A 17,356-nucleotide genomic window follows, 5' to 3' on the forward strand; every position below is an offset into this window, starting at 1 on the left:
CCCTGTTAGGGTCAGGAATTTGGGTTTTTGAAAGACAAACTGTGCAAAATTTTTAATTTCAATAAGTCAAATTCCAAAGAGAACTTTGTGGTTCAGATACACACTTGGCCGAAAAGCCCTTGCTCAGTATAGGAACTACCAACCAAAAGCAAAACTTGGTCTTTCTGCATGAGCAAAATAAATCTGAGGCACATATATGTCAGTCAGGAAACCAATCCCACTAGCACTTGAAGTGTTGAGACAAAGAGGGATATTCAGGCAAGGCTATCAAAATACCATCAAAGCTCTAATGCTGGTACAAAAGAACAACCCTCCCTTCTGCCAAACCAAGTAAAACAAACAAGAAAAATCCACAAAGCACAACAAATAATATGACAAAAATAAGGAATAAAAAAGATCACAACAGTGGCCTTTCTAATTCTGTCCTTTATCTAAGAGTTTCTATGAGCAGTTGTGACAGCACTTTTAAAGAATTATTTCCTGAAAAATGTGGATCTCAGCCCCTATATTTACGGTTTTGCCTATTACAGCTGTCTACCCTTATTTAAATAACATTACATTTTAATACTCTCTTGATCTTAATAATTTGGTGGTGAGGTCCACAGGCTACATGTGATTCTGTGGGGGTAAAAAAACCTTACCCCAGTGTGGTTAGTACTTCTGATACATTTGGTGGCCACTCATTTAAATTTTACTAGAAACAGCCAGTATAAACATCTGATAACTTGAAAATCATCTTCTGAAATTTACTTTTTCTCAATTTAAACAAAATATTTGTCCTTAGGTTCAGAACTTATCCTCAGGCCACAGTTCCTCATGCAGTTATGTACAAAATGTTACCTTCAGAAAGCAGAAAGAATGAATGTACTTACCGGATTAAGTCAAGCAGTGCATCTGCAGAGCTCATGATGGGCTTTCCACCCTCTTCAGTGCTCTCCTTCTGTGCTGCTCCACCGGGATGGATAATGGAGACCATAACTATCCCCACAATCACAGCCACAAATGTTGTCCACAGGTAGTAAGTGACAGTTATGATACCTAATCGACTGGAAGTCTTGGCATCCAGGGCTGCTAGCCCAGACATTAAGCTGTGGAAAGATAACACAACATATATATAATATCTTTTGCATAACATTAATGCAGCTGAAAACCTAATTTTCTAATTATTCATGTCTACTTGCAATCTTAGGATTGCCTCCATATCAGTGTTTTTAAAAGCTTGCCAGTATGTAGCCTCTGTGTCTGAAGGGGTGTTCCCTAACTGTTCCATGCAAGGTCCTGATTACTTGAAGGAACTTGCAAGCTCAGGCTACACACATGGGGACTGAATCTTATTGCCTCAACTTCAAGGGACAGTTTTACATAAGCTACACATGTGATGGCTACACAACTCTCCACCAAGTCCTTTAGCTCCCACTCACCCTCTTTTATAGGCAAATTAGACAGGGCACTAGTTTGGTCCCTGAACTTGCACTAGGCTGCTCTGACATAGACCCTGATGCTGTTTCCAAGTGACCTGAGGCTGAGATTTGAGTTTCCAGTGACACCAGTGTTGCTTGGGGCGTTACATTGAGATTTAGCTTTGAATAATTCCCTGCAAACTCTTCAAAGCACACATCTCAGGAAAACGGCAGGTGAAATAAAATACTGTATTTACTATTTGGTGTGCCCCACTGTCTAGCTTTCTCACCAAAACAGAACTGTTTATCAGGCCTTTCCTCATAAATAGTCATTTACTAAGCTGTACCTCCTTGAATGAGATCTCCTTGACCTCAGTCTGCTGACTGAGGTTGTCTAGAGCCAATGCTAAAGTGCAGCTTAACCTTTATAGTAGATTTAATAAAATCAAATGGGTGGGATTTAGTGCTCAGGTTCCTGCTATCCACTAGATTAATTAAGAAAATGTATTGCTTTTCTGCATTGCCAATCTCTCCTCTAGCATGGGTTTTGTTAGCACTGTAGGAGCAAGGGGAAACATGGGTTGCATTGTGATATGGATCATTTAGAAAATCTCGATAACTCTCACTCTTGTAACCATTGTTCTTCCATCTCTTTTATTATTGTATTTGATAAAAACTCCACCTTTCTGTATGTTTGTAAAGCACTGTGTACAAACACAGGACAACACATTAAAATAATGGTAGCAGCAACGATACTTAGTTCCTTGACGTTTTCCTTGAATGGGACCATATGGAAGGGTAAATATTCTAAAACTTTTTTTATATATAAAACAGTCAAGTTAAATACATTATCTCAAATTAATGTGTTAGTTTTCTGTAAAACAAGCTCTATGTTATTCTTAGATTTCTAGGACTGAACTCTTCTCGCAGGCTGAGATTTCACAGGCCATTGAGCCAGTTCAACAGCTTGTTGATGCCTAAAGGAGATACCTATATTGTACGAGACTTCAGCAATGTTCCACACTCCACCCTAACCTTCCCAGAAAAAAAAGGGAAAAATTAAAATCAGGTTGATTTTAAACTAGCTGGGTGTTTTCCATGGTAATAATTTTCAGTGTTCTTTATAGATATATTATGCAGGGAAAGACAGCCGTGGTAAGAAGGTCTGACTGTTGACCAGCAGATCTGTAACTTGTAGGTAGGATACATGCAGAGTGATTATTTGGAGAGGGCACTATCAAGGAGACAGAGAGTACACCTCTTGTCCTGGCACTGCCCCGAAGCCACTATCAATGCGGTAGAGCCACACTGTTTCTGTTGTCCTTGATGCTGCGGTGTTGTGTTGTGTTCTACAGAACAACGGAGAGATGAACCCTGCACATAGTGCTTGAACTGTCTTGATTGTTCACCTGAGAAGTACGTCAGAAGTATGTATGGACAAAAATCCCAATTAAGTATGTCCAGTGGTTCATGCGGACTCCAGCCTCAAGATGTTGGGCCATTAGGATCTGGGAGGATGTTGTGCAGCTAGAATCTAATCATACCCTGGCTCTTAGGTGACAAATCCTGAGGGGGCTAATAATGAGATTGCTCTGTCTTGGGGATATTCATTAACAAGATCATCATCTGTAATGAGATTATCCTGTCACCAGATAAAGTCATGCTCAGTTCATGCTGTGATGAGAAAGTCCTCAAAAGTAATTAACTATGGAGGTGCAACAGGGGTAAGTGTGGTGTGACAGAAGCCTGAACAAAGGTCTGGGTTTGGACAAAGCCCTGTGTTTTCCATGGCCTGCAGGGCTCAGTTTTAAGGGACCCGTGGCAGCAATTCTCCAAAGGCTGTGGAGTAACACTGGTCATGTCATTTTAAGCAATTGCTTAGAATCATTTTCAGAAAAAAATGCCTGTAATTAGTATGAGACAGTAATCACTCATTAACTATTTTGTATTTGACTTCATATGTTTGATGTCAGAGGGAACAGGACAGAAGGCATAAAGATTAAAAGACATTGATTATCACAGTTATTGTATGAGGTAACACAGTTACATCACAGGAGTTCCCCACTGTTGATACCTAGAGCTCTAACATTCACATAATGTAGCCAAAGAATGACAAGAAAAATACTTTTCTTATTTCCTAGGGAATAGGGAAGTCAGGAGGAATAAGCTTCCAGATGGTTTAACTTAAGATCACTGTATCATGTTCAGGTTTTCCCTTTAAACCTAATTTACATCAGACACTCTTGGCTACATAAAAACTTCCCCAACAGTTTCCCAAGCTTCTTCCAGGACTGAACAAAGATGTTCCCATGCCATCCACTACTAGACTCCCATGAAACACAATGGAATGAAAACCAGTGTACCTTTAATTCTTGTCAAGCCTCAGAATCTGGTTAGGCTTAAAATAGCAGGACAGACATTTGATTCATAGATTGAAATCATTTGGCTTACTGTGTACCTAAGTAGCTTCCACATGTATGTTTCATGCATAGCTTCCATAACATGTTTTAATGATTGCCAAATGGACAAAACAGGATTAAGACAATGAAAAACAACCTGCAGTTTTTCTGAATAATTACAGTACATCACACCCCTTTAATCAGTCTGGCAAAAAAAAAAAAAAAAAAAAATCCAGAAAAGTGTAATTTCATGCTCAAGGACCATAGTTGTATGGGGAAAAAAAATTATGTCAAGCCTAAGGCTTTCAAAATATGTGTTAATTAGTTTTGGATGAGATATTAAATCTTGCAGTGCAGGATTTAAGTGAAATCTCTGATTACTATGATTTAAGAGGTTTCTTGCACCTTGCTTTGAAATATCTGGTGCTGGATATAATAACAGACACCATAATAAATAAAGAGCCCCATGACCTCTTTATCTCCTGCACTGATTGTTCCAATTTACATGTAAAAATGATCTTCCTGTGGCTTTTCTTTTGCCTAGAATAGTCTGCTTAGAGTACACATGATTGGAAGAATAGCCTCCAAAACTGCTGTATTTGCTGTGTATGCGTGAATATCTGTCCTGTGGTCCTTATGTGTCTATGGCTTTCAAGCCTCTTCAAAGTTGTGTTTTGATAACCTGAAGATCTCTACACAATGCAAACCTGATGCTCCACAATATTTTCAGGTTTACAATCTAAGGTTTGTATTTCTATTTTGAACAAGTAGAAGATATCTGGCTTATTTAGTGGGACTTAGGTCATTCTAAATTTACTCTGCTTTGTTTTCTGGCAAATAAGTTGTTCTGATGCAGCCAAATCTGTCTTGTCTTGTCTTGTCTTGTCTCTTCTCTGAACTATCTAGCCACATTTTTATTGGAGAAAGAGTCAGAAAGCCAGTAAACTGAATAGCAGCATTTTGATAAAAAGTCAGATATGGCAAATAATTCAAAAAAGTTTATTTACTTGCAGCATTTTAGCGGGACAGGTATTTTAGACAATCATTTCACTAAGACTTCAATTGTTTCATTACTGATTGTTAGTTAAAAAAATCCTAGCTAAATTGTTTTATCTAGAATGGATTCACTAAAGTTTGCTTACTTTTTTCAGACAGTCTCCATGTGATTTATAAAAGGTTACAATAAATTATTTCTTTATGGGGTCCTTGTTGAGGGTGGCAGATAAGAGCGAAGCCAGGATCAGTGGAAGATCTAATGAAACCTAGATTAAACTTTGAAGGAGGAACCAGAAGGGAAGAGGAGGACCTCAGCAAATCCAGGAATTATTATTATGTGACTCATTAGGTTGTTTAAAGTATTAGTAATAGTACAATCCAGTGAAACTATTACATAGTAAGTTTCATGTCTGCTTTCAGAGAAATCTGTGTAAAACCCCCAAAGACTACTATAGCAATTTTGATGTTATAAGGAAGGGAATTCTTTTAATATCTTAGAAATCTAATTAGTCCCATGCAAACAAGTAGCTAAACCCTTATGAGCACCTCTAGGCTTGTTCTGGCTGTCACTGATAAGCATCAGAGTACTTATGAAGTATTTTATTTACAAACTTATTTACAAAATTAGAAATTTCTATCTCCTCTGCAGTTCTCTAGTTTTTTTCTCTTGCTCTCCAATAAAAGCACATTTTTTTACCTGCCTTATGATCAAAACCTATATCCCCAGAAAGGGAGAAAACAAGAAGCTGCTGTTAAGACCTCATTCAGCATGTTTATTTTGTCTTCCTCTCCAGCAGAAGCCATCTGGATGTTGCTTTGAAATAGATGGATTATGGATAAAGTTATCAGAAGGGATTAGTGTGATTAGAAAGACATTAATCCTGTCAAGAAGTAATGGTCAAGTATTAACCACCAACAGTTGCTCCTAGAATCATGTTTGTTTTCATTCATCCCATACCCTCCCTCGCATTCTCATTTTGTAATTGCATGTCACAGAAAAGACCTTCCTAAGCAAGTTCTCCCAGTGAGGCTGGGAAGCTCCTCTAACAGCTACATTAGAGATGATTATATTACAGTTGAGCATCATGAAAGTGAAGTGCTGGCTTCACTAATGCTGCTTGATCATGCAGGCAGGCTGTCGCTTACCTTTTTGTCAAGGTCAGTGCCTTCAAGTTTCAACATGGTAATAATCTCCATTTCCACAGCACAAGCCATTTAATCATCTTAAAATGCTTTACTAATATAACCTACTATCGTTCAGGAAGGCAGTATCTCCATTTTACAGACAAGGAAACAGAGAAATTAAGGCACTTTATTTAAAGACAACCAATTTACAGTGAAGAGAGATATGCCTGAAGTGACCTCTGTACTGCAGTGGATCATCAGACTTTCCCTCATCTGTGCCCAGCTATCTGTGCTTTCATGACAGGCTGCTTCACTTCCATAGAGGTACCTTTTATGCAGGAACTGTTTGCAACAAGAAAATTAAGACTCTTTACAGAGCAAAGAGAAAAGAGATAAGAAACAGAGAAAGAGACAGAGAAGAGGCAAGAAACTTTGGCTCTTTCGGTAGTTTGATGCTTGATTTTGCTGTTAGTGTCTAGTGCAGTTAAAATTATTTCAGCTGTGAGAAAGAGGGATCAGAATGACTTTTTCTTCTACCAGCTACTGAGAAGAAAAAGTAACTCTATCCCAGTTGAAACCAAGACAGTTTCCAGGATATTCTTTTGTTTTCTTCTAACATGACCAAATACCTACAGAGCAAGACCGCTAAGGCTGCATTAGAGAAGCCTGCTGCTCTCATCAGATGCCAGAGTGACAGTAGTACTGGTGGGAGGACCGTAGCCCATCCCTGTCTCTGCTTTACCCTACATGGTCTGACCTTACTTACAGTGGTATATTCTAATTTTGTTTTTTCACCTCCAGCTGTCATATCGCACTGCACAGGAAAAAATGCCTCCTGCCCATACGTGCACAAACAGCTAGTTAGCACATCTGCCGGTCTCTACCTGTACACATATTACAGACAATCACATGGCGTCTTAATTGAAAGCTGGTGTCACCCTACACCTCCAGTCCCATCCACCCATCTCTAAGTGATGCCAGGACTTCTCATGTGGCATGACACCATTTGTCTAAGTACAGAGGAAGGTAAAATCCTGCAATAATCCATGCTCACCCCCTGAACTAAGCTGGATCAGGTATGTCTTGTGCACTTGTAGAAGGGCAGCCCATTTGTATAGATGAACACCCTTTCCATGATGTTTGTGTACAGCCCAGACAGGCAATAAAATGACACCTAGGCTCTCTACAAATTTTACTCAGGCTCCAATAGTTTTGCAGACTGCTGGGGTACTAACAGGCTTCCACTGATCTGCACAAAAATAAGGAACTACCGTGATCACTTGTAGTCAGTGGTATAATTCCTGATGTCATGTATTATTAAATGTTTCATAGTATTCCAGTATGATTTTCAAAGGAGACAAGAAGTCTGGAATCCTCCTGAAGATCCAGGGGGCTACTAAGTTTCCTCTCCTTTGAAAATCAAATAATAGCAAACAGCATTTTTAAAGTTTAAATGTCTTCATATAAATGAAATAGCATCTATGCTCAAAAAACCCCAAATACAAAAGTGGTAGCTGTTTTACAAATAGGACTGTTGCAGCAGGTTCTGTACAGTTAGCTTATCAGCCACAAATAGCACTTGAGCACCTCAGTATATAGATATTTCACTAAACACAATGGAAACTCAAAGGTATCAAGCATGATGGAAAATCTGGCTCTTGATCTTCAAACAATGAACAATATGTTAGAAGACCTCGTTGACTGCAATACACTGTTTGCACTGATTGTGTTTAATTTTAAAGCCAGGCTGCTGCAAAAACTGAATTATAAAAAAGAAACCAGATCTATATTTCTAGTACATCATAACATGCAGCTTTTTGAGATTCTGTTTTTAAAATTATGCTTTATAAATAGTACGAGTTTTATTTTTTACCCAAAATGTTGAGATCTCCTTTTCCTTATTACCCAATACTTGTAATGGTTAATGATAAACTGACATAAATCTGGCAAAAATCCTGCCAGGAATTCACATAGCACATTGTATTTTCTTAGTGTACAATAGGAAATCTGTTTTTATGATCTAATGTAAACAAGGCAGGACTTTGTACAGTACACAGTGAGAACTGATCTCCAATGGCTATTCTGCCACTGCTTCCTCCTAAATAGCCCCGTATGCAAGACTACTCTGATACATCCACGAATGCCGGAGGGGATGAACAGCAACCTTTGATCACTGACTGATAAAGGAGATCTGAGACATTGTAGTATAGTTCATGCAGAATTCAGGCTGGCTTGTTGATTTTAGCTGTTCTGATAAAAAAATAAGTATTTCCTAAATTCAAAGGTCATGACGGAAATGAAAACAAATTACCTACTAAATATGGATGTGCAGCTTCCAGCTGTGGAAAAGCCAAGAATCTTAATAATACTTGATCCTCTGTTCTGTCAGTTCTTTCAAGTGTTTTTTGATTAAGAAAAGGGCAAAAGGATTTGAAACACAAATTTGGATTATAAACAAATGTCAGATTTATTCAACTGTTTATAGTTCATACATGTTTGTATCCTAAGGAAACAGAGGGAAGCCAGCCAGCCCCCCAAGCTTCACATGTCATTGCCGTTTCTTTTGTGAGATACTAAGTGTGTTAGAGCTCTTAGAGAAGTGTAGAAAAATTCTGTCAGGTCACAAACTGCTCATACCACATTTGTAACCACTTCAGTGCTTTCCACACCCACTCTGTGACTATAGATTTCTATTGCACATCACTAGACCCCTACTGACACTGCCTAAATAATTTGTACTGAGTTGGTCCAATTTTGTCATTACAACATGCATAACTTGCAACATGTCATTTTTCACTTAAAGTTTGGACCTCTAGGTTGCACAAGCAAAAGAAAACACTCAAAACCAGTATGAGTGAAATTGCTCTCTGACCAGTTCATCTTACCCTTGGTAATCCTTCCCTTTCAGTTTCATCCAAGTACAGTTTTGCTTTTCACTCTGAAAGTAAATATATTTATCCCCGCTAGGCATATCCTTAAAACTCATATCTCTAGACTGACTTTCTCCACAATAAAAACTGTAGATTGCATATCCTAGGAAAGGGCTAACAGCTTGTTTCTCACTGGAGTGAAATGTATTTTTATTATTATTTACATTACAGTGATACACATGACAGGTAGTTCAGAACTGGGACATTATACACACTTTACATTATCATTCAGGTACCCTGCAGATTTTCCCATATTAACCCAGCAGAAGGTTTACCCTTCTCCACCGAGGAAGACCTGTTCCAAGGTGCCAATATTTTTCTACTGGCAAGGTAACACAGGCAAAATATAGAGAAAAATCCAGAGTCTAATAATGTGAAGAAAAAGCCCTGTGTTTCAAAGAGGAATTTAATTCCACGTGAAAATACAGTTGCTTTGGAACACTATAAAACATTGCCCTGAGCAGGCTCCTCAGAGAGCCATAGGCAGCATTTTGCAGCTGCTCCTCAGCACCTCACTAGATAATACAGTACATAAATTTGATTGCACTTGATTATGCCCTAGTTTGGCAGCTGCACAAGCATAAGAACAGAGCAACTGGTATTTAGGAAAGAATGACCAGAGGGAATGGTTTAATTCATATGTAGCAGAAAAAACCAAGCCAAAACTGTCCAGAAGCTTATGTTATCTATCCTTTCCCATTCAGTCTTCAGTTAAATTACATGCATTTGTCACAACACAGAAAGTATCTCTCAGTACCAGGAACGGATTAGAAGAACTAGTGTTGCACATATTGTCATTCATGTAAAACCAGTCAAGACTGTCCTCTTGGTTTATATTTAATGGTAAATACAAAAAAAGATAGATTTTGCAGCCTTTTAGAGATCTGTATTTTCCTTCTGAATAGACATTATATTGACCATATCAGGCACTGATTTATAGTCATGGTAGAAAATTTAGATTGCAAACCTCAGTACTGGCCTCTGAGTGTTTCAGTCAGATTTTTCATCCCTAACAAATGGTAAGCTTAAGTAGTAGAACAGACAAATAATCTCCAGTCTGCGGTCTATTACCAGTTTCATCTACAGCTGACAGCAAGTAAAACATGATTTACCCAAGCTAATGGTCTGTCTCACAGCACGTTTTTAACCAGACCCTAAACTCCCAAAGAATATACTGTTGCTGTGAAGTTATTTAGGATAAGTCTGCACAGACAACTGCAGACATGAACTTGTTCTGCCTTTGCGCTGAGCTGCCAAGGCTGGTCCGGAAGCCATATAGCCACATCAGTCCTTGGCATACGAGCTTGGGCGCAAAGCCACGCTAATGCGGCTGTATGGCTTCCGGCATGGATCTGGCACTGGTTTGCCCAGTTTGGCTCGTGGGCTAAGTGAGCTCACATCTGCTTGCACCCAGAGCATCTCCACATTCTCTTGCACAGTTTATACAGTTGTCAACTCTCCAAGTGTAACTAATGAGTCTTGAAAGGCAAAATCTGGTATAGCACAGTACAGCTGAACAATGACAGAATTCCATTAGAACAGAATGAGCAATGGTTTTAATTAGTGGAATGTTAAAATGCCAATGCATTGCCCAAATCAGAGCACTCTGAAAAAAAAGAAAAAGATATGGGGAGAAGGGTACTATAACAGAGTAGTTTCTAATTAAATACTAGGCTTTAACAGCATGAGTAAGAATGACCCACTCAGGAATCTGAGCAGAAGGATAAGGGATTACCAGAACTGATGGCATTACAGACAGGAATCCCCTTAAAGAAAGACAGTTTTATATTTAGCATATCATACTTAATTCAGCAACAAACCCCCAATAGTAACAGATATTTACTACCCCAAAATGAGCCTTCAAATAATATAAAATTTTACTAGCATACGCTTGCTTGTACCAGGCACAACATACTCAGAGGAACAAGTCGTATAATTTTAAAAAACACAGGTCAAATCAGTTATTCGGCTTAGACTACAAAAAGAACAATCTTTCTGTAACACAGCCTACACATGGAAAAGGATCAAATCTCTGCTACTCATTATTTCTTAAATATCTAGAAAATGATCAGTGGTAAATAAATAAAAAATGTAATATTCATCCTAAGCTTAAACAAAATAAACTGTCTTTCTGAAGGGAATACTCACTGGGGTAACAAGCCTGTTACAGCTGAACAGTGCAGTTCTACCCTGACGATTCCTTCCCACAAGCAGTCTCACTGCTTTATTGCTAATCATAGTCTTGGAAAACCAGGCCCTGTATCTATTACCAAATAGAAGCTTAATCATATAAACAAGGAGGGTGTTGAAATAAAGGATAAATTTTCTATTACATATATAGGTAGATGTGTAAGACAAAGAGAACTCAACTGGTTCAGCTGGTGTAAACCTGTGTAACCCTGGCTTTAGCCTGCTTTTCTGAAGAAGCAAGGCTTATGCAGTCAAACTTTGTGTGTAAAGAGCCCTTACTAACAACATTTTAACCTTTCTCTCAAATTACACAGAGGGGATGGAAGGCTCCCAAAGACAGAATTAAGTTCCTGTGAGGTCTGTGAAACTATATGGCTGAATACAGGAAAGAAATAATCTGTGCGCTTCTAGTATTATCTTGAAAAAGAACCAGGGGCTGCAAGCCCTGCGTCTTCTCCAACCTGCCTTACAGATGTGCAGCACACACACTTGGCCATTAGTCTGTGAAGATGCAGGAGGTCTGGTGTTGCCTGCCCAGAGTTCTGCAGCATGCTGGGAGCCAGACCACCTCCTTCTTCTTCTTCTTCTTCTCCTCCTCCTCCTCCTCCTTCTCCTCCCCCTCCCCTGTGGGCTCCCTGGCACCTTTGCCTTTTGAAGAGAAAGGGAGAGTTGAATTTCCTTTCTAGGGTAAACAGAACTCGAGAAACTAAAGTGATGCACAGGTATCTCTGCCAATCAGCTTGTCCTGAAAGCACTCCCTGCAGGTGAAGGAGACGTATGTGTGTGTGTAAGTTTATAATTAACCATAGTGAAAGAGAGTAGAGATTTTATTATCTTCTGAGGAGGCAGCACTATTAGAGAAGGCCTGGGACCAACAGCCTCCCGGAGCACTGGAGTGACTGAGGTCCCGCAACGGCTCATGGTTTCTTAGTCTTCTAGACAGAGCCACCTCCTGGCTACAGGGTATAACACAGACTGCGCCTTCACCCGCGCCGGGAAATGCATTACATGGAAGGAAAGATGGTTTAACAAACTTGAGCACCTTGGGCCAGCTGATCAGCAGATGTCTGAAGACCTGGACCCATGTGTTTTTTAAACATATCAGAGGACTCAGGGACGGACGCACTGAGATCCACCTCTGTCACCGCCACGTATGTGCTTGCCTGTTTGAAAACCTGAGATAGGTGTTGAAAGCTTTTGCATGTGAGGGAGAAAATGTATTATTTGCATTGCAGTTGTCAAATGAGGATCAAGGCCTATGTCCCAGAGAGAATCAGGGATCTTCAGATCTCCTGCACTCGATCTTTCAGGCTTGTTGAGGACATCCCATTGTCCAACTGCAGTAAGAGCTCAGGCAGAGCCTAAGCGTGTTAACTGTGAGTTCGGTTTTGGGTCCTGCTCTCTCTTTCCATTCTCAGGTTTAAAAATAGTAACCTATATTTATACATATAATAAACACTGTTCATCTGGTAATTACAGAGTCTAAAATTTGATCTTGTAATGCTCCACTACTGAGTATTCCTAGGGCAGACACAAACTGTCAGACTATTTGTTACAATTTTTTGTTTATGTCGCTAATAGAAGTGGCATCCTTTGCTATGTGGGCTACCTGTTCTCATCACAGAGAAAAGCAAACTCTATACATGAGACACAGTGGATACTAATAGGTATAAGCAGGGATAAACCTCAGGCAGACGGCGGGGACAATAAATACTTATTTTAGAGTCATTGTATGATGCTATGAAGCTTGTTTATGTAACCAGATAACTGAAATAATATAAACCCCCATCCTTAATGAAGGTCCACATCAAAAACAAAAGCTCATGCACTCATGCAGGGCTCAAACTGGCAGGCTAGTGGTTGTGGTTACTTTTTCAAGAATTTTGTATCTTTAGGAAAACAAAAAGTAAGATCATAGGTGATAGGAGACCTCAGAAACAGATACAAGAGCTCTGGGATACAGCAATTCCAGGTGCTGGGACAAAGCTGGGTAAAACAAGGAACTGTACATTGAAGAAACAGTCTCCTGTTGTTTGACTGATTCCTTCTGCCTTCAAGGAACTTTTAAAATAAACACCATTCAGAGATACCTGGCTATATCATCAGTTTCTCATTCTTAATGGATACAATCTGCAAAATTCCTGTTATAACTCTCCAAATAGGAGGTCAAAAGAGGGATAGTAAAATTTTTTAGCCATTTCTGTTTAAGGCTGGATTTAGGCTAGGACCTGTAAGATTTTCCAGTCTATTATCAGTCTTCTGAGCCAAACACTTGCCACATTTTATTTCTGCTACAGCCCTTCAAGATAAAAACTGGACTTGCAGACAGGGTATTTTGCACTGAGTGCTTCTTTTGAACTTCCTTTCTCACCTTTCCTTTTCTTTATAAGTCATTTTTTACTTGTTAGTTCAAGGAAAAACTTGCATTAATTTCAATTAGGAAAGTAAGATTTAGAGCTCTTTTCATGGTGCTGTACCACTGTCTTTTGTAAACAATAATACAGTAATTTTAAAAATAATTCAAATGCCATTGCTGCTGCAGGACAGGCTGAGAATGTTCCAAATCCACAAAGAAATATACTGCAAATTGGTAGAAATACAGAGCACCGGTTTACTCATTTTGTGAAATACATGTGTGGGAAATACTGTGCTTGTTGTAAAACAAACAAAAAAAAAAAAAGAAAAAAGAGGACTGTACAATAATATGATTACATCTGGAGTATTTTTTGCTTGCAAGAATCTGACATTTCAGTATGCAATAGCAAGTGATAGTTGGTTTGTTATACAGGAAGACAGACTCATACTGTTGTCCACTGAGAGTTAATCCCTTTGAAGATCTGTAAAGTTTCTTCTCTTTCTTCCTCAGAGTATGGAATCCATAATTTCTAACATTCTAACAGTGTAGCTCAGATTCACTCCTAACACATCTGTAGGTCACCTAGAGCTATCACAGGCCATGTCACAGCAGCTCTTCCCTACTGTGCTGTTACTCCTCCTGACATCTCTAAAAAAGACAAGAGGATCTAAAGAGCTATACATTTTAGGGAAGGGCATGTGACTCTCCTCCAGCCCTTTTCTGTCCTTCTTACTACATCACTTTCTCATGTGAGATTGTTTTCTTTGGAAAACTCTCCTTCCACCTCTCAAACGACCTCTACATGTTTTGTCTTGATGTTCTCTAGCTGCATGGCACAGAACCAGGTATGAGTCTATGGTCATACACCCAGTTTCAGGCACAAAGCACCATGACTCAGCTTCATTCTGTGAAAAAACATGAGAAGGTAGATGTAAAGGTAGCCGAATTAAAAATAAAATTAGTGCTGGGTTGTGTTAATTTTCAGACACTCACAGTGATTTGAAGTCTAGAGACTTTTTTTTTTTTCCCTTAAAGTGGAAGATGAGGTTTTGGTGTATGTATTAGGTTCTAGAAGCTGAGGCTCCAAGGAAAGGCACCAAATATTGCAAGAATTTTTTCCTCAGATCTGGTAAGGTAAAGTTAGCTTTGTTACTCTCCATCTCTCCTTCTATCTTCTCTGAGCATTGGGCACATATAGAGCTTTTGGCCATCCAACTGGTGCTTGTTTGTGACTGTAGTCAGTTGGAAGACAGTCAAACTCAGAGGAAAGAAAAAACTATCATAAATTATGGCTACCCACTGCAAAGGCAGCTACCATGCACCATCCATCAATACCAGGATCTAGATCATTAAATCTGCTATCAATAAAGTGGCATCATTACAGGTTCTGCCTTTAATGTACTAAGAAATCACTTTCACTTCCAGCTGAAGCCAGGCATATACTATCAGTTCACTGGAGACACAGTTTTTTTTAATAGTCATTGTACTACAGCACATCTCTCAAAATACTGCAGAAGACTATAAATTAACTGTACTTTTCCATCTTATTTTTATACTGTATTATTTCAATTGTTTAGGTTTAAGGTAGGCTTTTTGATAAGGTTGGTTTCAATTGTTTAGGTTTAAGGTAGGCTTTTTGATAAGGCTGGTTGTTTATTCCATATATAACTTCTAGTTAGCTTGAAGGAAAAAGTCCTCCTATTACAAGTGAAAAAGAAAACAGCAATGAAAAAAATTTTTTTTAAAACAAATAATACCTATATCAGGTATTGTGGAAATGATCCTATCAATTAAAAAACATGTTCATAGCCCCACTATAATTATGAATGTACAGCAGTCAGTAATGCTTCTGGCACTTTGACATTAATTCAGTTAAAACTAAAATAGCGGTGATGACATGTCTCATTTAGGAAAATTCACAAGTTTTTGGAACAATACTGTCCTCACTTACCTTGAGACAACCAGTGGCAGAATCAACATTTTCAGCATCCTCATCAGTAACTCACCAGGAAACTGGAAATAACTAATTTCCTAGAAATACATGGAGAGATGCTTATTGTTTTGAGGTAAGGACTGTATATGTTGTCATGAGTCCTACTGTGGATCAGATAACATTGGTAAAATCTGCATATTTGGTAAATAAAAAAATTGGTATATGCAGTGGCAAAGATATTAGGCTTTAAAAGATAATTTAAGAATTAACTAGATTACGTATTGTGTTGTGATCCAACAAACACACTACATCGTTCGTTCCTTTACAAAGGAAGACAAAAATGAAATATGCCATCTCTCAGGACTACTGTTAATAGGTTGCCCTGAATAATTTCTTCATTCTGCATTTTGTGTGTTTTCCTAGATGTTTATGAAGCTACTGATTGCACACAAAAGATGTTCAGATGGCAGTTAGCACTAGCAGAACATAGAATTTAGTTTAGTCACATTCACTAAGTACCATATTTTTCAATTGCGATTTATATTTTGTGCTCAAACAATGCATTCAGCAGTGCATGTTGCCCTGTCTACTTTGACTACGAAGTGAGTACCTGCAAAGAGCTTAGCTGAAGTATGCTGGGGGAGAAATCCTTAAGTGACTTCAATAACATGGGCTGCTAGTAGTGGGATATCTCAAATTTACTAATACAAAATACCACTGGTGTAATATAAACATCTGTACCTCAGTATATCTGATGATGAAAAATATTCCCGGTGTTTTCTTTAGATATACATGCTCCAAAGTAAAATAAAATCCAATGAATATACTGCACTACCGGTTTTTAACAGGTCAATATTAGATGCTACATTTCATCTAGCTTAAACACCCACTATTATTATCTGTACTTGCAACATTATAATGTGCTTATGCTACGTAACTAGGCATCTCCGCCTTTGAAAATGTGTTGTTTGAGAATGTGTGAAAAAACCCAAAGAACCTTGTAGATAAACAAACAGATGAAATTAAACACATCTGCCAAACACATATATATGCTTTTTATCTTCAAAAGTCCATTCTGAAGTTCCACAAGTTGCTATGTCTTCTGTTACATAAGTACGGTATTTTCTCTGCAGTGATACACTGCCATGCCACACTCACCTGTTGAGAGAGTCGTCTTGTCCTCAGGAAGAATCCGAGAAGACAGCCGATAGTGACCGACAACACCGACAGAATGAGCAAACCATTTCTTTTACAAACATCCTTGATCCGAGCGAGGATTGCATCCAAAGCCACTGCCATGCTGTCCTCCGTGCTCTTTGGAGAAGAATCAGCATCCCATGGAGAGAGAATTTGCTCACTCCTCTTGTGCGGGTGGACCGATCTAGCTCTGTATAGATCAGATCAAAGCACTTCCAGTTCTGCTTAGCTGACCTGCAAGGTCACCTCTCTGCCAATAGCCACCAAGCAAGCAGCTGGCATTATTGTTCCAAATTAATACCAACAATCCTATTATCAACTACATCATTAAGAACTTGAAAGAAGATTAGGGGGCTCTGGAAAATTAGAACAGAATGCAGTAGTATTTCTAAAACAAGACTGGTTCAAAACAAAGTGACACTCCTGGGAGAAAGACAGTGTTTGAGTGCATTCCCCTGCCTCCCCAGTTCAGGATCTGGACATCCAAACCTAGAAAGGGAATGGCGCAAGTCATGCGTTCAAATGGGGAAAAGTAATGTTAGCGCAGTTTTTCTAAAGGGCAGAGCAGGTGACATTTTGAGCTGGACTATCACAAAAGGGCAAGCTGGGTGAAACTGAACTTCATTAATTAAAGCAGGCTTTGGTTTTTTGTTTTCATGGAGAAAAAAGGCTGAATGAGTAGCATGAGAGACATGTATGAAACAGAAAACAGCTGTATACTGAATCATGCAAGGACACCTTCTGGCATTTGGCATTTATTATCGTGGAATGGAAATGATTTCACTTTTCTTCCAACCACTATGTTGATTAGAGTAGGGCCAATTTACTTT

General features: G+C 38.8%; 1 protein-coding gene across 3 annotated transcripts in view; it reads right to left on the bottom strand.

Moving 5' to 3' along the window:
- SLC1A7 (solute carrier family 1 member 7) overlaps nt 1-16,769 on the bottom strand; it is a 54,603-nt gene extending 37,834 nt beyond the window's left edge. For 2 of the 3 annotated variants that reach the window (XM_027806977.2, XM_027806976.2), the window contains exons 1-3: nt 16,488-16,769; nt 15,348-15,427; nt 873-1,088 (exon numbers count right to left, since the gene is read on the bottom strand). In XM_027806977.2, coding sequence (XP_027662778.1) covers nt 873-1,088; nt 15,348-15,427; nt 16,488-16,628 — 437 coding nt within the window. In that variant the 5' untranslated portion in view covers nt 16,629-16,769. The remainder of the gene's footprint in view (nt 1-872; nt 1,089-15,347; nt 15,428-16,487) is intronic. The other variant, XM_005440368.3, reaches the window with a different exon arrangement.
- Between the last annotated feature and the right edge of the window lie 587 nt (nt 16,770-17,356).

This window comes from Falco cherrug, chromosome 12 (assembly GCF_023634085.1).
Source record: "Falco cherrug isolate bFalChe1 chromosome 12, bFalChe1.pri, whole genome shotgun sequence".
Classification (NCBI taxonomy): domain Eukaryota; kingdom Metazoa; phylum Chordata; class Aves; order Falconiformes; family Falconidae; genus Falco; species Falco cherrug.